General features: G+C 49.1%; 1 protein-coding gene across 3 annotated transcripts in view; it reads right to left on the bottom strand.

Annotated features, from left to right (window-relative positions):
• The window catches only part of ARFGEF3 (ARFGEF family member 3), a 402,727-nt gene extending 387,122 nt beyond the window's left edge, over positions 1-15,605 (bottom strand). For all 3 annotated transcript variants that reach the window (XM_069234334.1, XM_069234333.1, XM_069234332.1), the window contains exon 1: positions 15,313-15,605. In XM_069234334.1, coding sequence (XP_069090435.1) covers positions 15,313-15,397 — 85 coding nt within the window. In that variant the 5' untranslated portion in view covers positions 15,398-15,605. The remainder of the gene's footprint in view (positions 1-15,312) is intronic.
• Between the last annotated feature and the right edge of the window lie 6,447 nt (positions 15,606-22,052).

Below are 22,052 nucleotides of genomic sequence, written 5' to 3' on the forward strand. Positions count from 1 at the left end.
TTGTTTATTGCGTTGCCCTGACGATCCTGGAAGCCAAAGCCCCATAAAAGTCAGCGCTTGCAGCTAACTTTTACGGGGCTTTGGTCGTCTGCTTGCTGTCACCGGCTCCACGTCTGCTGCCCGCCTGCCTGCCTGCCTGCTGTTCCAGATTTGTGGCATCTTTACAGTGCTTTGAGTCAGGTAAGGATCTTTGGTTATTTATTTATTTGTTTTTAATGTAGTGTGTGTTACTGGGGTAGGCGTGAGAGCAGATTGCGCTGTGTGTGTGCGCTGTGTGTGTGTGTTACTGGGGTAGGGGTGAGAGCAGATGGCGCTGTGTGTGTGCGCGTTGTGTGTGTTACTGGGGTAGGGGTGAGAGCAGATGGCGCTGTATGTGTGCGCGCTGTGTGTGTTACTGGGGTAGGGGTGAGAGCAGATGGCGCTGTGTGTGTGTGTTACTGGGGTGGGGTGAGAGCAGATGGCGCTGTGTGCAGATGGCGCAGCGTGTGTTACTGGGGTAGGGGTGAGAGCAGATGGCGCTGTGTGTGTTACTGGGGTAGGGGTGGGAGCAGATGGCGCTGTATGCAGATGGCGCTGTGTGTGTTACTGGGGTAGGGGTGAGAGCAGATGGCGCTGTGTGTGTGTGCGCTGTGTGTGTTACTGGGGTAGGGGTGAGAGCAGATGGCGCTGTATGTGTGCGCGCTGTGTGTGTTACTGGGGTAGGGGTGAGAGCAGATGGCGCTGTGTGTGTGCGCGCTGTGTGTGTTACTGGGGTGGGGTGAGAGCAGATGGCGCTGTGTGCAGATGGCGCAGTGTGTGTTACTGGGGTAGGGGTGGGAGCAGATGGCGCTGTATGCAGATGGCGCTGTGTGTGTTACTGGGGTAGGGGTGAGAGCAGATGGCGCTGTGTGTGTGCGCGCTGTGTGTGTTACTGGGGTAGGGGTGAGAGCAGATGGCGCTGTATGTGTGCGCGCTGTGTGTGTTACTGGGGTAGGGGTGAGAGCAGATGGCGCTGTGTGCAGATGGTGCTGTGTGTGTTACTGGGGTAGGGGTGAGAGCAGATGGCGCTGTGTGTGTTACTGGGGTAGGGGTGGGAGCAGATGGCGCTGTATGCAGATGGCGCTGTGTGTGTTACTGGGGTAGGGGTGGGAGCAGATGGCGCTGTGTGCAGATGGCGCAGTGTGTGTTACTGGGGTAGGGGTGAGAGCAGATGGCGCTGTGTGCAGATGGCGCAGTGTGTGTTACTGGGGTAGGGGTGAGAGCAGATGGCGCTGTGTGTGTTACTGGGGTAGGGGTGGGAGCAGATGGCGCTGTATGCAGATGGCGCTGTGTGTGTTACTGGGGTAGGGGTGGGAGCAGATGGCGCTGTGTGCAGATGGCGCTGTGTGTGTTACTGGGGTAGGGTTGAGAGCAGATGGCGCTGTGTGCAGATGGCGCTGTGTGTGTTACTGGGGTAGGGGTGAGAGCAGATGGCGCTGTGTGTGTTACTGGGGTAGGGGTGAGAGCAGATGGCGCTGTGTGTGTTACTGGGGTAGGGGTGAGAGCAGATGGCGCTGTGTGTGTTACTGGGGTAGGGGTGAGAGCAGATGGCGCTGTGTGCAGATGGCGCTGTGTGTGTTACTGGGGTAGGGGTGGGAGCAGATGGCGCTGTGTGCAGATGGCGCAGTGTGTGTTACTGGGGTAGGGGTGAGAGCAGATGGCGCTGTGTGCAGATGGCGATAGGGGTGAGAGCAGATGGCGCTGTGTGTGATAGACCGGACCCTGCAAGGGTAAGAACTGTGCTGCTGTATCTTTGTCTTGTAATGCTTAGGCACCAAGTTAGACCTTTGTTTGTGCAACCTCTAAACAATAATGCTTACTTTTATAACCCATACCCACCAACCCAGTACAGCCAGAGAGAAAGCACCCACCCATGAAAACTACCAAAAATCAGATGACAATCCCAATATAAATCAAACCATTTGTGAAGTGTCCAGTGGGGTACACTTTGTGTGATGGGCAAACACCTTCAGCTTACTCCTCCTCCCAGGGGTGCGGATGATAAATGGCTGCTGCATCTAATTAAATGTCTCTTGTGATTAGGATAGGGATATACTCTGGAACATTCCCATTTGGCTCTTGTGATTAGTATAGGAATATACTACTAGAGCCAGGGCTGTTGAAAATGTCTTACAATAATACACTTTTTTTTTATCTGGCCCCTGGCATTTCGCGCACAGTTGATTTCTATTGCTGTGTGACCCAGCATGCTGAAAAAAAACAGTTTCTAAAAAGAGGCCCGTATACCATTCATTGGCCTCATTATCACTCTAGTATTCCTAGCAGGTTGCAAGCATAATTGCAAAAAATACTTTTTATAACATGGTCCTCTGGGAATCGGCAAAGGCCAGCATGTGTGTTGCCAATTGTTAGATCACGGTATGCTTTGTTTCCTTTTACACATCACTTTATATTACTTTTCTGTTGTGCACAGAGGTCTGTAGCGAGACGCAGTGTTGGTCCATTGGTCGTGAGGCGGTGTCGGTCCATCGGTCGCTCGTGAAGTGTTGTCGGTCGTGAAGTGGTGTCGGTCCTTTGGCTGTGAGGGGAAAATCTGATTCCTGACCCTTGAAAATCATTGCACAAACTTGCTGAGACCAATGGCTTACAGTCCAGTTACCAAGCCTTGCAAACGACCCAGATCCATACAGAGTGAACACAGATCATTCCAGGCAGCATGGGAAGAAGAGTAACTGTTGGCTGTGACTCAGAGGTTTCCAAATGCACAAGAAATGCTGCCAATGCTAAATCTTGGTGCATGTCTTGAGGAAATTTCTGGGGAGATCAAAAGGCGATTTTCTCAATTCAGAACCCTCACCCCCCTATTCAGGCTGGTTGAAAACCCCTGGATGGTGAGTGCACAAAATCTTGATGCTGTTGAACTTATTGGCGTGAAAAGACCACAAGCACAAATGGAGCTGATAGACATGCAGCATAACTCAGCTCTTGAAGCATCTTTTTTGGGGCAGGCACCAGAAGAATTCTGGAACACTGTGCCTTCTGACAAATTTCCTGTTCTTTTTACAGTGGCCCAGAAAATAATTTGTATGTTCGGGTCAACATATGTTTGCGAAAGTTCGTTTTCCACAATGGGACTTTTGAAGAGTAAATTCAGAAATAAGCTAACAGACTTACATCTGGATCAGCTCTTAAGGCTTGCCGTTTCAGACATAATACCAGATTACAGAACACTAATAAGAGACATGAAGTGCAAAATAAGTTCGTAGTATGTCTTCCTTTGACATACCTATTTTCCAGACTCAGAGAAAACTGTGCTGCATTGGGCCTGTGCTGAATATCCTGTTCACAAGAATTACCATGCCATGCCTCTTAAGATTACTATTGTCTGATAATAAAAATGTTTTTCAAAATGTCCCCTTTGTAGGTTTGTAGTTATACCTGGATTCAAAATACAGCATTGTTTAGCATTGTTTTGAAAAAGGGGGTGGGGTGGTTGTTCCCCCTCTAAGCCCCGCCCCCTCTAAGCCCCGCCCCCCGCTGTCACTTCAGTGCGGCCCTCGGCCGCAAACCATACTGCAATTTTGACCCCCGAGAAAAAGTTTGTGAGTACCCATGTGCTAGAGCAATTAACAGTGGTGTTAGTATCCACGACCTGGTAGCAGAATCTAGCTATAATCTGCTATTAGTGCCAGAAACCTGGCTAAGCAATGATACCACTACAATTTTTACACCGAATAACCCCCGCTGGATGTAAAATGCTCAAACAAAATAATCCAGCCAACATGTAAGAGGATAATCTAACCACTGTCCAAAAACGGCTCTTCAGCCAAATAGATGAGACTACAGCACTAGAACGTGAATCAACAATCATCCAACGCTCCACATCACTTCTCCTGATCTACAGACGCCTTTCCTAGACTTCACTGGTGAGACTACCTTAAAGCACCCAAGCCTTTGTTTATTCTCAGTCTATAAGAAATGTTTTATTAAACATGACTTACTACAAACCAACGGCCTACCATCTGACCTTGAATTAATTAATTTTCTAGAATAGTGCTTTGGTTCCACCAATTGTAATTTCCTCTTAATGTGACGTTTGCCTGTCCTGACAGCATCTCAGTAAACGAGACTTGGCCTCTCTGACCACCCACCTCTCCTCTCCTTCACTAAAAACTAGTCTCTACACAATCTACCAAATACGCATTAGAACATGGAAGAAACACAACACAGGACACGGCCAAGACTACTGTGCTCCCTAATTACTAGTTTAACAACCATTAGGACCTCTATCAAGATTTAAAAACTGGTTTGACAAACCTAAACTTCTCAAATCCATCTCAGACAATAAATATTTTACAAAATTAGGCTGGTTGACACTGGAAGTAAAAAGAAGTAAAAATCAAACAGAAGGATCCCGGAAAGTCTGGGAAAGAAATCTCACTAAAATGAAAAATTAGCACTCCAGCACCATTTATTGATCTAAATGCCCACCATAAAAAAAACAAAAATATCTCACAATTTCACTATTTGCACCAATTTTTAGTATCCTCTTGACCACCAAGTACTATAGAATGCACTTACCTGAAAATGACCTACTCATGTGATGCGGGATCTAATCACTTCATCAGAAGACAAAAAGACCTTAAAAGCTACCTTGAAAAAAAAATGGAGAAGGCCATCCCATCTCCACCACCCACCCTTCTGCTTACTCCAAAACATAATCATGGCTAAAGCTATTTAACCCCCTTCCACCAAAATACTTCATGCAAGTCATAAAAGCCTGTGGCTCATTCGGATCGCTGTCAGACCCATGTCTGGCATATATATTCAAGAAAAAGCTCCTTAAATGTTCTACTGGCATACCACCCAGAGACATCTACCAACTAATATCAAATTGTCCTTTTCTAGGCAATCTCATCGAAATACCTGGATTCAATCAAATTTCAGCATTTATTGAAGGTAATAACCTGCTCTCGAACAATGAAAAATAGTTCTGTCCTGGCTTTGGCAATGATGCAGCATGGATAGCGGTATGAGATGCTATAAAAAAATATCACTGACTCTAATGAAGTAGTAGTACTCCCATTCCTTTATCTCTCGTAGGACTTTGATGAGGATCACCATCTCCTTCGCAGACATGAAAACATAGGAATTCAAGAACTGTTCAGAAATGGGGTACCTCATATCTCACTGACATATCACTCATTATCGCACTACCTACATTATACTCCGAGTTTGCCACACCACACAGTTCAACCATTGCTCCCCTCAAGTACAATGCCTATCTCGGCCCATCATCTGACTTTGTAGCCTCAAGCTACCACCACTTCAGTATTGTCCCGTTCTGATTATGCCAATGGACTACACCTTGCAGCATCTCTCTTAATTCTTCGAAATTACAGAGAATCCAGAATGCAGATGCTAGACAGCTTCTCAAGCTACCTATGTGCAGCCACATCACATCTGGCATCACATCCCTTCAATGGCTGTCAGTAGATAGATGGATCACCTTTAAAACAATGTGCATTGTTCTTCAAGTAGTCTATGGAACTGGACTAATCTTCCTTCAATGAAAACTTCAAACCTATCATCATGCAAGACTACTGCACTCCCGGATGCACATGCTCCTAATCAAGAGACCCTTTAAAAAGTTCCCAAACAAGTGGAAGCTCCTTTTCTGCCCAGACGGCAGAACTTCCTAAGTAAATACTGGCACAAATAAGAATACTTGATAATCACCTGAAATTCCAGAGAGCACTAAAAAACAAGACTCCTCTCATTAATATATAGTCACACAATGCAGATGGTGTATATGAACTGATAAGAAGGTATGCACAACTTTGTCTATTCTCAATCAGAACACCTCGCACTGATGCACAGCAATGTTTGCAGCACTATGTTTGAAGCATGGCTTTGACTCTCATGCACTTCACAAAACATCTCTCACATACATTTTATATCCAATACCTTTCCAGCCACATACTCCAAAAGCACACCAAGGAAACCAACTTTGATCACAGGCAGTGTACCCTGTCATGTGGATGGTGGCCACTTGGCTGAGGATTGAGAATGTGATCTTAACACAGTGTGCCGATAGAGGCCCTAAACAATGCTATCTAGGACCACTAACACAGCAGTGTAACTAGTCTGTCATGGAAGAAATAATTGTCAATGAAGAGGTGATACGTTATTGTTAGTTATAAAGTGCTCAATCTGCCATCGGTATAGCCTCAAAGAGCTGCATAAAGGGCTTTCAGATGGTCCAGTAGTAGTCTTCAGATCTATTGAGATTCTCATGCTGTTCTCTTGTACTCTCATTTAGAGTATGGTGGTTAAGTTAACGTTTTGCACAATCTAAATTACTATCCCATCCTATTCACAAGCTCTCCTCAAAATGATTGGCAGCTTTGCCCTACAGGCAGTATTTCAGGTTAGTGTTAGGTCACTTGTGGAATTTGAAATGAAGTATATGGTAAAACATATGCATTATTTATGCATGCTTTAAAGCATGGACATTATTTACATATTTTAATGCATGTTTGATCATATTCTTTTAGCATGGCTTGAGGGAATATTTTCATTTCGGCTCCAATTACAAGTGTTCTAAAATGGACTGTGGTAAAATCAGACATCAAGGGGGTAAAGGTATAAAGTGTGTGCCGTATTTATGTCATATTCCCAGTTCACCCTCAGTAAAAAGGGAATAACATGCAAAATCTGGTGCTTATACTGCACCAAATTCCAGAAGTATGGATATTTCTGTCAGAACATATAAGCATGAGTTACCACATATCAGGATTTCTCAACCTACTTGTATTTGAGGCCAAAGTGGTATTAATGCTCCTATCAATCAATCAATCAAAGAAATTTGTAGAGCATGCTACTCACCCGTGAAGGTCTCAAGGCGCTGGGGGGGTGAGGGGGGGGCAGGGAGGGTCATTGGTCGAACAGCCAAGTCTCAAGGTTCTTTCTGAAGACCAGTAGGTCTTTGGTTTTGCGAAGGTCGATGGGGAGGGTGTTCCAGGTTTTGGGGGCAAGGTAGGAGAAGGACCTGCCTCCTGTGGTGGTGTGCTGGATGTGGGGGACTGTGGCTAGGGCGAGGTCGGCTGATCGGAGGTTGCGTGTGGGAGTGTGGAAGTTTACTCTTTCATTAAGGTAGGTTGGGCCGGTGTTGTGGAGGGATTTGTGTGCGTGGATGAGAATCTTGAATGTGATTCTCTTGTCTATGGGGAGCCAGTGTAGGGATTTGAGGTGTGGTGAGATTCGTTCGTGTCGGGGGAGGCCAAGGACGAGGTGCGTGGCTGTGTTCTGGATTCTTTGGAGTTTGCGTTTGAGTTTGAGTGCTGTGCCGGCGTAGAGGGCGTTGCCGTAGTCCAGTCTGCTGCTGATGAGTGCGTGGGTGACTGTCTTTCTGGTTTCTGTGGGGGATCCATTTGAAGGATTTTTTTAGGATGCGGAGTGTGTGGAAGCAGGAGGAGGTTAGAGCATTGAATTGCGGTGTCATGGAGAGGGAGGGGTCGAGGATGATGCCGAGGTTCCATGCATGGGTTGCGGGGGTGGGTGCGGGACCTAGGGCGGTGGGCCACCAGGAGTCATCCCATGTGGTTTTGTTTGGGCCGAAGATGATGACTTCGGTTTTGTTTGAGTTGAGCTTGAGATGGTTAGTGGTCATCCAGTTGGCGGTTCTAGGCGTGCGGCGTGTAGGTTGGTTTTGGCGGTGTTGGGGTTACGGGTGAGGGAGAGGATGAGTTGGGTGTCATCTGCATACGAGAGGATGGTGATTCCGTGTGCTCAGAGAATGTTGGCTAGGGGGATCATGTAGATGTTGAAGAGTGTGGGGCTGAGGGAGGACCCTTGGGGGACTCCACAGGTGATCTTGGTAGTGTTGGAGTGGAAGGGCGGGAGGCGGACTCTCTGGGTTCGGTCGGAGAGGAAGGAAGAGAGCCAGTCTAAGGCTTTGTGGCGGATTCCTATGTTGTGAGGCGTTTGCGGAGTGTCTTGTGGCAGACGGTGTCAAAGGCTGCGGAGAGGTCTAGGAGGATGAGTGAGACGGTTTCGCCTTTGTCGACTTTGGTCCTGATGTCGTCAGTGCATGCGATGAGGGCGGTTTCTGTGCTGTGGTTCTTGCGGAACCCAGATTGTGAGGGGTCAAGGGTGTTGGTTGCTTCGAGGAAGTGGGATACGCGAGTGTTGACCAATTTCTCTGCAACCTTGGCGGAGAACGGGAGGAGGGAGATGGGGCGGTAGTTGGAGAGGATCTCCGGGTCGGCTTTTTTTATTTTTTTAAGGAGAGTGGTAATATCCGAGTGCTTCCAGGGGACTGGGTAGGTGGCGGAGTCGAAAGAGGAGTTGATTATGTTGTAGAGTATGGGGGCGATGGTAGGACTAGCTTTGTTGTAGATGCGGTGTGGACAGGGGTCGGAGGGGGAACCGGAGTGGATGGAGTTCATGTTTTTTTCGGTTTCTTCGTGTGTGGTAGGGGTCCATGTGGATAGTGTGTTGGTGGGGTCTTGAGTGGGGTTGAGTTGGGTGAGAGAGGGGTGTATGTGGTGGGTGTGTGTGATATGAAGCTGTTGTGGATGTCCAGGATTTTGTGGAGGAAGTGGTTGGAAAGGGCGTCACATAGGGTCTGTGTGTGTGTGGGGTCTATGTTGCTGGCTTTGGGTTTGGCAAGTTCGTTGATGATGGTGAAGAGTTCTTTGCTGTTTTGGGAGTTGTTGTCAAGGCGTGTCTTGTAGTGATCTCTTTTGGCGGTGTGTATAAGTTGGTGATGGGTGCGAAAGTTGGTTTTGAGGGTGGAGAAGTTGTTTGAGGAGGGTTCTAGTCTCCATATTTTCTCAGCTTGGCGGCATTTGCGCTTGGAGTCTTGGAGTTCAGGGGTGAACCATGGGGCGTTCTTGATGTTGCGGGTGGTGATGTGTTTTCTGAGGGGTGCTATTGTGTCTGCGCAGGTAGTGATCTATTTGGAGAGGTTGTGTGCTCCTGCGTTGGGGTCGTTGTTGTGGGGGGGGTTGTGGGCCAGTTGGGAGTTTAGTCGTTCTGTAGGGATCTTGTCCCACATGCGGTAGGGTGTGGTGTGTTAATGGTAGTGAGTGGGGGATTTGGTAAAGGAGAAGTAGATGCAGCGGTGGTCTGTCCAGAGGAGTTCGGTGGTGTGGGTGTAGGCTATGTGTTGGCATGAGGTGAAGATTGCGTCCAGCGTGTGTCCTGCTGAGTGGGTGGGTGCAGTGACCAGTTGTTTGAGTCCAAGGTTTTTGAGGTTGTCTATGAGGGAGGTAGTGTTGTGGTCTTGTGGGTTTCCTAAGTGAAAGTTGAAATCACCGAGGATGATGTAGTCTGTGAAGGTGAGGGCGTACGGGCTGATGCTGTCGGCGATGGTGTCGCAGAAGGCGGGGCGTGGTTCAGGTGGTCTGTAGATTAGTGTCCCTCTGAGGGTGGAGTTGTTGTTGATGTGGATGAGGAAGTGCATGTGTTCAGTGTTGCCGATAGTGTCTTTGGAGCTGGTGGTGACTTTGATGGTGTCTCTGTGTAGGATGGCGATGCCCCCGCCTGGCTTGTTGGGGCGGTCTTTGCGTTGGAGTTTGTATCCCTTGGGGGTGGCTATGGCTATGTCGGGTTCTGAGGAGAAGTTGGTCCAGGTTTCTGTGAGGAAAGCGATGTCAGGTGAGTGTGTAGTGATGAGGTCCCAGAGTTCTATGGCATGTTTGTGAAGGGAGCGGATGCTGAGTAGCAGGCAGTTCAGGTGGTTGTGGTGCCTGGCATTGGTGTGGTGCGTGAGGGTGTTGTTGCGGGGTGTGTTCTGGTTGTGGGCTGGTGTGTTGCGGGGTTGGTTGGTGGGGGCAGGGTGGGTGAGGTTTGTATTGGGCGAGTTGTGTTTGTTGAGGGTGGGGTCGCTATGGTTGGTGTGTGGTGTGAGGGATGATGAGCAGGAGAAGTGGCAGGTGTAGCAGGTGAAGGGGCCATGGGTGTGTGTGGGGCTAGATGTGGTGCATGTGGGGCGGGGGCCTGGGTTGAGAGAGTGGAGGGTGAGGGGGGAGTAGGTGTGTCTGGGAGGGCCAGGGGTTCTGGCGCTGGGCGCGGTCCAGGCGCAGACGGGCTGCCATAAGAGCGGTGGGAGGCGGGAGGGCCTGTCCAATGAGAGGGCTGAGGGGTGGGGCCACAGTGGACTCAGCGGCGGGAATCAGGCAAAGAGGAGAACGGTGAGAAATGGAGGGGGGAGGCGGGAGGGGCCGCAGGGGCCGCAGCGGCGGGAATCAGGCAAAGAGGAGAACGGTGAGAAAAGGAGGTGGGGGGCCGCAGGGGACACAGCGGCGGGAATCAGGCAAAGAGGAGAACGGTGAGAAAAGGAGGGGGGAGGCGGGAGGGGCTGCAGGGGACGCAGCGGCAGGTTAAGAAGCAAAGTGAGGACAGGAAAAAAGGAGGTGACGCGGAAGGCAGAGCGGGGAGCGACCTACCTGCAAGCAGGGTCAACTGATTGCAGTAATATTATCACAACACTGGACCATTCATCACCGAATTAGCACTCCATTGTAAATAAGGGAGTGCTTCAGGCAAGGTTTGTCAAAGTATGTGGCCTTTTGACTTAGTCCTGATTTTCAAATCTCAGCTATGTGAACCGGGGGACAGTAAGCAGAAAAGAGATGGTAGACTACACAGTTCTGGATGAGCTAAGACTCAGGCCAAGTTATCAAAGTAGTCTGGGCTCCCTGCCAGACCACTCAATATGGAAAGCTGAAGAGTCTGGAACTGAATGTGTGTCACAGATAATGGACTATGATGACTCTTGGGGGTGGTTTCACTACCTCTAGCTCGCTACACTACTGACATTCTCGCTGCTCTAGACATTGATTGCATCTTCTATGGTTGTTGGGGTGGGAGTGGCAATGAATACGAACATAGAATGTGATGTTCCGGAACAGCAAACCAGCAAAAACATACTATAGGAATATACATATAGAAAGTTCACAAATAACTTGTTGAGGCACCTGCTTTGATGTGGGCACAAAACTATCCCAATTGTCATTCCCACTGGACTAGTAAACATTAATATACTGATAGCCAGTTTTATTTTAAAAGTTACAAATATTAGATGCTGGTTGTGAGAAAGTAGCCTCTTTCTAGCATGGTTACCCCCACTTTTTGCCTGTTTGCGAGTGTGTGTCAGTGTGTTTTTACTGTGTCACTGGGATCCTGCTAGCCAGAACCTCAGTGCTCATAGATAAAAACCTATATGGACCCCCAGTACTGCCAAACCACCTCTCTGAGGCTTACACTGCAGCTACAGCTGCTGCCACCTCACAGACAGGGTTCTGCCCTCCTGGGGTCTGGGCAGCTCAGTCCCAGGAAGGCAAAACAAATCATTTCCTCTGAGAGCAGGGTGTTACTCCCTTTGGAAATAGGTGTTACAGGCTGGGGACGGGTAGCCTTCTCCAGCCTCTGGAAATGTTTTGAAGGGCACAGATGGTGCCATCCTTGCATAAGCCAGTCTACACCGGTTCAGGGATCCCTTGTCCCCTGCTCTGGCGCGAAACTGGACAAAGGAAAGGGTAGTGACCATTCCCCTGTCCATCACGACCCTAGGGGTGGTGCCCAGAGCTCCTCCAGTGTGTCCCAGACTTCATCCATCTTGCTTTGCAAGGTGTGGGGGCACTCTGGAGGGCTCTGAGTGGCCAATGCCAGCAGGTGACGTCAGAGACCCCTCCTGATAGGTCCATACCCCATAAGGTAGCCAATCCCCCTCTCAGGGCTATTTAGGTTCTCTCCTGTGGGTTCTCTTCAGGTTCTGCTTGCAAGTTTCTTTCAGGAATCCTCTGCAACTACTACTTCGTCCTCTGACCTCAGATCAACCTGAGCCTGCTCCAGGAACCGCTGAAACAGCAACAAAGTATCTACAAGGGATACTCTTCCTCTGCAACTTCAGCTCCAGCCAGCAACTGCAACAGTTTCCACAGTGTGCATGCTCTGAGGACTCCCTGTCTTCACCCTGCACCAGAAGGACCAAAGAAATCTCCTGTGGGGTGACAGAGTCCCTCCCCTGCTCACGCAGGCACCTTCTAAGATGACGAACGGTACCCGTGGACCACCCTCACAGCATTGAACGTGCTCCTAAGGACACAGAGGGTGGACCCCATCAACAAAGACTGTCCCGAGGTCCTGCTGACGCAATTTGGAGGTAAGACCTTGTCTTCGCTGAGAGTGACGGTACCCCTGTGTACTGCGTCTCCGTCACCTCCTGAGGCCTCTGTGCACTATTTGCAAAATTCCTTTGTGCCCAGCACTCCATCCTGCGATGCTCAACTCGCTGAGTTGTTCTCCGGTGGCGTGGGACCTTCCTTTGTTGTGCTGCACCAACCGCATTTTGCACCTCCTTTGTCACCATGTCCTGGGACTCCCGTGGGTGCTGCCTGGCATTCTGAGGACTCTCTAAAGTGCTGAGAGCCCCCTATTCCTCCTCACACAGAGTTGAAACCCCCATGGATCCAGCCAGTGCCATTTTGACGCAAAACGCATATTTGTCGTAACCAAGGCTTGTTGGCGATTTCCAACACGAAATCACGTCTGCATCCATCTTCACGTCGTGGGACATCTTTTGCATCACGCAGGAACCCGCTGGCATCTTCTTAGGGTGCATTCCTGCAGTCTCGGACTTACCGGGGACTCTTCTTTAGCACCCTCTTCTGGGTTGGCAGGGGCTCCTGTCCTTCCTGGAACTTCTTTCGACTTCTGGACTTTTTCCCCTTCTTTTGCAGGTCTTCAGGTCCAGGAATCCAGCAGTTGTTATTTGCAGACTTGGTTGGTTACTGCAATATCCCAATCACGGGGTGTAGTGTGTCCTAAGGAAACTTGCAGTACATTACTCCTGCTTTTCTGGGGTCTGGGGTGGGGTAATTTACTTACCTTTACAGTATCCTTACTCTCCCAGCGATTCTGCACACACTACACTTGTCTAGGGGGGAATTTGTGATTTGCATTCCACTTTCTTAGTATATGGTTTGTGTTGCCCCTAGACCTATTTTCTCCCATTGCATTCTACAGCATTTCCTATTGTTTGCACTGTTCTATGACTAATTACATGTCTAATTTTGGTGTCTAGTGTATATATTGTGTATAATACTTACCTCCAGAAGGAGTATTGTCTCTGAGATATTTTTGGTACTGTGTCACCCAAATAAATACCTTTATTGTTGGTAACACTGGGTATTGTCTTTAATGTGTATAAGTACTGTGTAACTATAAGTGGTATTGCATGAGCTTTGCATGTCTCCTAGTTCAGCCTAAGCTGCTCCGCTATAGCTACCTCTATCAGCCTAAGCTGCTAGAACACTACTACTTCCCTAATAAGGGATAACTGGACCTGGTATAAGGTGTAAGTACCCACTACAAACCAGGCCAGTCTCCTACACTGGTGTTTGCAAAGTGAACACCTGCAAAGCAATCTTTACTTTTTAAAAATGTTAATATGGTAATATTGCACTCATTTATTAGTAAGGCTAGATGTACAAGAGTCATCGGCTAGGTTACAACATTTCTTTTGAATAGGACACCATTTACACATTAGTAACTCAAATAAAAGACCAGAGCACTGCAATGCATGATCTGTTAATAGAGCAACGCAATGCATGATCTGTTAATAGAGCAACGCAATGCATGATCTGTTAATAGAGCAATGCAATGCATGATCTGTTAATAGAGCAACGCAATGCATGATCTGATAATAGAGCAACGCAATGCATGATCTGTTAATAGAGCAACGCAATGCATGATCTGATAATAGAGCAACGCAATGCATGATCTGTTAATAGAGCAACGCAATGCATGATCTGATAATAGAGCAACGCAATGCATGATCTGATAATAGAGCAACGCAATGCATGATCTGATAATAGAGCAATGCAATGCATGATCTGTTAATAGAGCAACGCAATGCATGATCTGTTAATAGAGCAACGCAATGCATGATCTGATAATAGAGCAACGCAATGCATGATCTGTTAATAGAGCAATGCGCTGCATGATCTGATAATAGAGCAATGCGCTGCATGATCTGATAATAGAGCAATGCAATGCATGATCTGATAATAGAGCAATGCAATGCATGATCTGATAATAGAGCAATGCAATGCATGATCTGTTAATAGAGCAACGCAATGCATGATCTGTTAATAGAGCAACGCAATGCATGATCTGATAATAGAGCAATGCAATGCATGATCTGATAACAGAGCAATGCGCTGCATGATCTGATAATAGAGCAATGCGCTGCATGATATGATAACAGTGCGACAGCATAGCTTGGATATGAGCTGCCTTCTCTGCCTCTCGAAGGAAGCACAGCTTGCTATGCCTGTACCGCGCGAACTCACCCAGTCAGATGGAAGATGTTCTGCATGTCATCTGTCATTAAGGCCGCCCGCTGAGCTCTCGCAGCAGACAAGGATGCAATGCCCTGTGACTAGTGCTGACCTGCAGTGGCCTGGAGTACCCTGGGCAGTAACCTGTGCACATGTGAGGTCCCCTGCTGTAAAGCATGCCTTTGCTGACATCTTAACACGGGCTGTAATGCGTGATTATATTGCATCCCCTTCGACGTAACTTTACAACAGCAGGTGCCTGTCTCTGATTGAGGAGGGCGCGGGCCCTGCCAGAGATATCAATGTTGGACACCTGGATGGGCGAAGGCTTCCTGACTCGGGTCGAGTGTCTGACTATGAAAGGTGGTCTGTCTGGGTGGATGCAGAGTGCCTGCCAGTGAAATCAGCTGTTCCGGCTGTTAAAGGCGCTGTGTTTGGTTGGGGAAAGAGGTAAATGGCTGGGAAGTGGCGCAGCGCCTTGCTGAGAAGAGTACCGTGTCTGGGTGAGCAGAGGGGCTCTCCATGGCTGGGAAGAGGCGCACCACCTTCCTAAGAAGAGTGCTGTGGTTGGGAAGAGGCGCTATGCATGGCCGGGACGCTGTTCCAGGCTGAGAAGTGGCGCAGCGACTTGCTGAGAAAAAGTACTGTGTATGGATGTGCAGAGGGGCTGTCCATGGTTGGAAAGAGGCGCTATGCCTGGCTGGGACGCTGTTCCTTGCCGAGAAGAGTGCTGTGTTTGACTGTGCGTGGTTGGGAAGAGGCGCCGTGCCTGGCTGGGACGAGGCGCAGCTCCCTGCTCAGAAGAGTGCTGCGCATGGATGTAAGGACGTGTGCTCAGGTGTTGTGTGGCGAATGGAGCTGTCCAGGGCCGTGACTGGTAATATACAAGCGGCTCTGCCCGGCTGCGCCCCCGGCTCGGTGCCAGGCTGTGAACATCGCCGTGCGCCCCCGCAGGTGCCCCAGTGCCCCCGCTCGCTCTCACCTAGGGCAGAGCCGCAGCAGTCCTTGATGGCTTTGTGCTTGCTTCCGGATGCCTCCTTGTGCAGCCTCCTCAGCGTCTCTTCCATCTTGTCGGCGCAGAGGCTCCTCCGAGCGCAGCGGGTGCAGGGGGCTGCGGGTCTCTAGGCGCTCGGCGCTGCCATCACGCACCGCCCCCTTCTACTGATGAATCACGCTGGCGGGCCGGGGAGGAGGCGCGGCTCCCGTGCCCGGTGACAGCGGGGCGGGCGGGGACTCCCTGTATGATGCTCGGAGCCTGTCGTGCGGGGGCGGTGCGCCGTGGAGCCGGAGCGGGATCCGGTGGGCGGGCGGCGGGGCGCCTCATTGGCTCCGGGCGGGCCTGTGACTGGAGCAAGCGCCGGGAGAGGAGGAAGGAGCAGCGGCGGGGGGAGAGGCCGGCGCCGCACAGGGATGCCCGAGCCTCCCCAACCCCAGCGATTGGCACCTGACCTTGTTGCCGGAGTGTCCCTCTGAGGACGAGAGATTACCCACACACATACACGTTTCTGTACAGTCCAGCCGAGCACTGTGTTTATTTTGTGTGCGATTGCTTTTCTTGGCATTATAAACCATATGGAACGCCTTCCTTGATTACAAACCTAGTAGCAGCGAAACCGTTGGCGGAAGCGGCAGTGTCTGAGAGAGATTAATATTCCAAAAACACCCGGACAACCTTTAGAAAGAACAACGCTCTTGCTTTGGTCAGGTCTGAAGCTAGTCTCCAACAAACGTTACAATTCAAGTTGGTAACGCTGACGCACTAACATACTGCCAACAGGCTCCATTCAGACAGGTCACTCCCGATTTTTAAAGCCAAAAATGGCTTTAATTTAGCTGCTCGCACTTGAACTCCTTAAACTGCCCCATTTCAATACTAAATGGGGGAGAAAATCACAATTAAAAAAAAAAATCCCTCTTTCTGCTTTCCAGCCATTGGCATCTCTGCATTAATAGATCATTATTTTCCTACTCCCAGGGACATCATAAGGATTTTGGAGACCATGGGACAAACATAATTTGGAGCACCTTATATAGAACAACTCTGATTTTTTTAAATCCATTTTCCATGCTTAGTTATGCTCTTGGCGATTTACGATGTATGATTGTCCAGCCTACATCTGGGCCCAAACATGGAGCAAACAGTCTCTATCTGTCTGGCCAGGACTTGAGAAACAGAAAGACTAGCAGCCTGAATAAATCGGCTGCATGTGGTGCAATGGATTAGTGTTTCACCTTTGGTGCCTGTCCATACAGAGAGTCCTTTTTAGGTCGAGCCTAAGCAACGTGCATGCGCTGTCTCGCGACATGCTGTAATCTACTTCTGTGGGCTTTGACCATACCCATCACTTTCATTGGTTCCTTGGCCTGCCTTTCAAAATTCCTTTGATTTCATTGGTAAATGCTTTACATTTGTCCCGCCTTTTGGCTGTTTTGTTCCCGCCCTGGAGACTGACCCTGTTCCATAGATTATTGCACAATCGGCCATATATGTTAGTGTCGGCTCACTACTTTTTTTTTTGCCTCGGCTTGTTTTGTTAGTTTCCTGCTCGTGTTCTTCTCCATATCTCCGAACGCAACTTAATTTGCCCTCTTCAGCAACATGTTAGTCAGCATGCAACTCTGATGGTGGGGTGGTGAAAGTGGTATTCCATTCTAATTAGCATGGCAGTTTTAAATTAGGATGCTAAATGTCTTTAGTTATATGCAGGGCCACTGAAATTATGTGGCAGAGAGGACTAAGTTATGCATTTACCAACTCCAATAGTCAAGCAAATGCGAGGCCTATTGCATTGCAAATGCTTGTTGGTTTACTGTACTCCACTCACTGGTCTGTGAGGAACAGGACCTCTGAGTCAGGTGACACTAGGCTGTGACCACATTGGCCCAGAAGGGGCTCCACATGGACGGTGCAGTCATGGAGGGAGCATATAATGCTGCTCTGCACTCCACATTGACGTAGTCTACATGTCAGAAAAGCAGAAAGACTAGTGGCCCGACCAAGCCTTTTACCCACAATCTTTGTTGTTACGATGTAGCTATAGGGCACCCACCATTTGGGCTTTTAGTGCTGATGGATACTTTTGCTTACTGCATTGCGTGAGCTGCAAGAGATATAGGGGGTGATTCTGATTCTGGCGGGCGGCGGAGGCCGCCCGCCAGAATTCCGCCCCCAAAATACCGCGCCGCGGTCAAAAGACCGCAGTGGGTATTTCAAGTTTTCCCCTGGGCTGGCGGGCGGCCGCCAAAAGGCCGCCCGCCAGCCCAGGGGAAAACGACCTTCCCACCATGAAGCCGGCTCGTAATCGAGCCGGCGGAGTGGGAAGGTGCGACGGGTGCTACTGCACCCGTCGCGTATTTCACTGTCTGCAATGCAGACAGTGAAATACAAGCGGGGCCCTCTTACGGGGGCCCCTGCAGTGCCCATGCCATTGGCATGGGCACTGCAGGGGCCCCCAGGGGCCCCGCGACACCCCCTACCGCCATCCTGTTCCTGGCGGGCGAACCGCCAGGAACAGGATGGCGGTAGGGGGTGTCAGAATCCCCAAGGCGGCGCAGCAAGCTGCGCTGCCTTGGAGGATTCTTAGGGGCAGCGGAAAACCGGCGGGAGACCGCCGGTTTTCCTGCACTGACCGCGGCCAAAGCGCTGCGGTCAGAATGCCCTGCGGGGCACCGCCGGCCTGTCGGCGGTGCTCCCGCCGACCCTGGCCCCGGCGGTCTAAGACCGCCGGGGTCAGAATCACCCCCATATTTAGACTCAGGAGGCAGCAGGCTGTGACCGCACTACATGGCAGCAGCTCCACAACGATGATGTAGTCTGAGGAACAACATCATGCCCTTTTTACTGCGCAGTAAATGTCACAAGATGTGTAAGGACAAAGGCCTGTTGGACTGGGCCTACCCACTTTCAAGGGTTAGAATGCTTGCTGCATTTAACCAGAATGAAATTGGTATTTTCTATAACTGTGTCTCTCTCTCAGACAGCGGCAAGACTGGTCAGTGAAAAAAGTAAGTAAACACAAAGGTTATTATATAACTAGACAGTGTGGAACTGTCCTGAATGGTTAATTGGGTGGGGGGTGAAATCTGGCGGCCTTAGGAAAAGGCCACTTTGCCTATGCCTTGAAACATCTCTGCCTACTCCCCCATCCCTCTTAAACTACCACCTGTTAGCAAACTCTCCCAAACAAAAGATCACTTCTTCCACTCCAACTCATGCTTCACCAATCCACCGACCATCCCAAACATAAGTCATCTGTTGACTTCTATGCACGAAACACTATCCTTAACGACCTGTCGTATGTCCCTGCCTTCACCCCTTCTCATTTTCTAGCCGCACGGGCATGCTTTGTAATGCCCCAGCCCTTGTGGACCATTCTATCAGCCATGTGAGTTTTCACTACAGTTTGTCGTAAAGCAGCAATTCAAACCACTGAGCCGAAACTCTGTACTAAAATATTATAACCATGTCCCCCATATCTGTACCAAAAACGTCTCTAATACTACAGGGCTCTTGTTTACCTGTTTCTTTTTTTCCACAACTTAAACATTCGTTCACAACCCACAGTTCTTCAGGGAGGGAAATCAGCTACCACTGCAAAATCCAAATAACACAGCAAGCCAGGAAGAAGGGGACCTAGACTTGCCATTCCCTTAACTGCCACCTGAAGACCCAGCTGCCTTGAAACAACCTATCCCTAGCTGTCCTGCCTGGTCTGTGCCACTCCCCTAAAGAAACCCAGAGGGAAATGCCATAGGACTGCTCTTCCCCGGGTACCCACAGTGGGATAGGTGAGATGATTCTTCCATTTTGGTTGACTAGCCATGCCACTTCTATCAGCTTTGGATTTTTCGGTGGCATTCTCGCCAGATCAGCTCAGTTTTGCGGTAGGTTTGATAGCTTCATTGGCATACAGGACCTCCACTGACACACACTTAGGGGGTCATTATGACCCTGGCGGAAGGCGGAGAAGCGGCGGTAAGACCACCAACAGGCTGGCGGTCTTTTTTTTTGTAATATGACCATGGTGGTTACCGCCATGGTCATCCGCCTCTTCTCCGTTCCGCCCGCCAGGGCGGAGACGACCACCGGGCTGGAGCCCAGGGTCTCCAGCCCGGCAGCCGTCACTATACCGCCAGCAGTATTTTGAACCGGCTGACCGCCATGGATTTCATGCGGTTTGAAACCGCCATGAAATCCATGGCGGTAAGCACTATCAGTGCCAGGGAATTCCTTCCCTGGCACTGATAGGTTTCTCCCCCACCCCCCACCCCGACTCCCTCCCCTACAGCCCCCACCACCCCTGCTACCCCCCAAAGGTGGCAGGACCCCCCTCCCCACCCCGACCCCCAACATAACATCACTCATACACACACAACACGCACGCACCACCAACACACATACACGCACACACACCAACATACATGCCAACATCCACACACACAGTCAGACACGCACACCCACATTCAAACATACACGCACACATCCATACAGACATAACTACAGACATACACGCACTCATTCCCAAACACACAACACCCCCGCAAGCATACACGCACTCACACACCCCCTCTACTTACACACACGCACACCCCCATGCACGCACACAACACACAGAACCCCCCACCCCCCTCCCCTCATGGATGATCGACTTACCTGGTCCGACGATCCTCTGGGAGGGGACGGGAGCCATGGGGGCTGCTCGCCGACACCACACCGCCAACAGAACACCGCCACGCCGAATCACAGGACGTGATTCGCTGGGCGGTGTTCTGTTGGCGTGGCGGTGGAGGTGGAGCAACCTCCACTTCCCCGCCGTCCGCCAGTATGGCTGTTGGCGGCTCTCCGTCCGTAAAAGGACGGAGAGCTGCCAACGGCCATAATAGGCAGAGCGGCAAACTGCCACCACTGGCTGTCTTCCGCACGGCGGTCCTTCGGCAGTCTTGGAAAAAGACCGCCGAGGTCAAAATGACCCCCTTAGTCTGTTTTGTAACAAACATAAAAAAGCCTTTTTACTGATATACACAGAACCCCTTTGCTGACATACAAGATTGTGCATTGGCATACGCTGAGCCTCTTGACTCACATTCACTGAATCCCTTTACTCAGATGCACTGAAATCTTTCACAATGGCAGTTGGTGATCTCTGAAAGTGCTGGGTTTTAAATATCTATTGCCATTTGTATCCAGCAACCAAAGCAGAAGTAGTGTTGTAAAAGCATACTCATAAAATATGACAATACTTACTGTTGCCCAAAGCAAGCTGATACTCCGCAGGGTCGTATGTAGTTCACAGATCAAGATAATTGAGAGAAAATATCCCTGGACGAGGCACATTGTTAAAATGGAAAAACAGACAAACTTAAGAATTGCAGGTGAGGGAGCAGGGTTTTCTGTATCTTAGTCTTCGGGTATAATATATAAATAACCCCCACCACTGGTTGTATGGACCTTTGTTCATCGACATAGAGAAATGAGGAGCAATCATCTACATAACAATAAATCATTAAATACTTTTAGTTCAGTCAATAGATTGTGAGTTAAAGGGTTTTTATTTTCAAATCTTCATAGTCTTTGATCTGTTTATTCATTAGATATTAATCTTTAGTTTTCAGCATTTAAAGTTAATATAATCTATGAATCAATATTTGTTTATAAAATAGAACAAAATATTTGTTAGAATCACACTTAAAATAGTAATAATACAACAAGCATGTTTCATAAAGGAAATTCACTATTCTAAATAAGATGGTGTTGGAAATGGCCCTTCCACCAAGGTTATCCCCAAACTTTTTGCCTTCCTCCTACTATTTTCGTGACCCTCTTTTTGTTGGCTTTAGGACTTTGGACACTTTGCCACTGCTAACCAGTGCCAAAGGGCATGCACTCACGCCCCTAAAACTTGTTATGATTGGCTTACACCTGTTTGGCATATTTAATTTATCTGTAAATCCCTGGTAAATTGGTATACCATATACCCAGGGTCTGTAAATTAAACTCTATAATTGGGCCTGTAGCACTGATTGTGCCACCCACAGAAGTACCCTTTTAAACCAGTGAGCAGTTTCCTACCACATTGACTTTACATTTTAAACTAATGGCCATGGCATAAGCTCCCATTTTACTAAACCAAAGTCTCCCCTAAGGTAGGCCATAGTGAGCCCTCTGGGCATTGGGCTGTGTAGGTAAAAGGTAGGACATGTACTTTTAGGTTTTACATGGCATAGTGGTGACAAACAACCTATTTTGTTTTTCACTACTGTGAGGGCTTCTCCTCGAATAGGTTAGCATTAGGAATTCCCTTATATTTTTTAAGTCGTAATTTCTGATCTGAAAGGAGTAGCGTGGGCATGTTTGCTATGCTCGTAATCGTAGTAAGAAATCCTGCTTACTGGTGTAGTCAGATATTTTTAAAATGTAACTTTTAGAAAGTGGGCATTTCTCTGTACTTATACCTCTAGTGTTTTGCAGCTTGACCCCAATTCACGTCTAGGGCAGAGTGACAGCTACACTTTGTGCATACTTTCCAGATAGCCACAACACAGGAGGGACTGGGTGTGACAGAAGAGGCCCCTGCATACTGATAGTCCTCCTGGGCTAAGGAGAGAGAGGGTCGGTCACACTTTACATGTAAATAGGTTGTGTCCTGCCCTCACACAATTGCCGATTACCTCCTACTGATGTCTGGAGCAGACACGGCTGGGTTGGAATGGGGGGGTGTTTTA

Source organism: Pleurodeles waltl, chromosome 5 (assembly GCF_031143425.1).
Source record: "Pleurodeles waltl isolate 20211129_DDA chromosome 5, aPleWal1.hap1.20221129, whole genome shotgun sequence".
NCBI lineage: Eukaryota > Metazoa > Chordata > Amphibia > Caudata > Salamandridae > Pleurodeles > Pleurodeles waltl.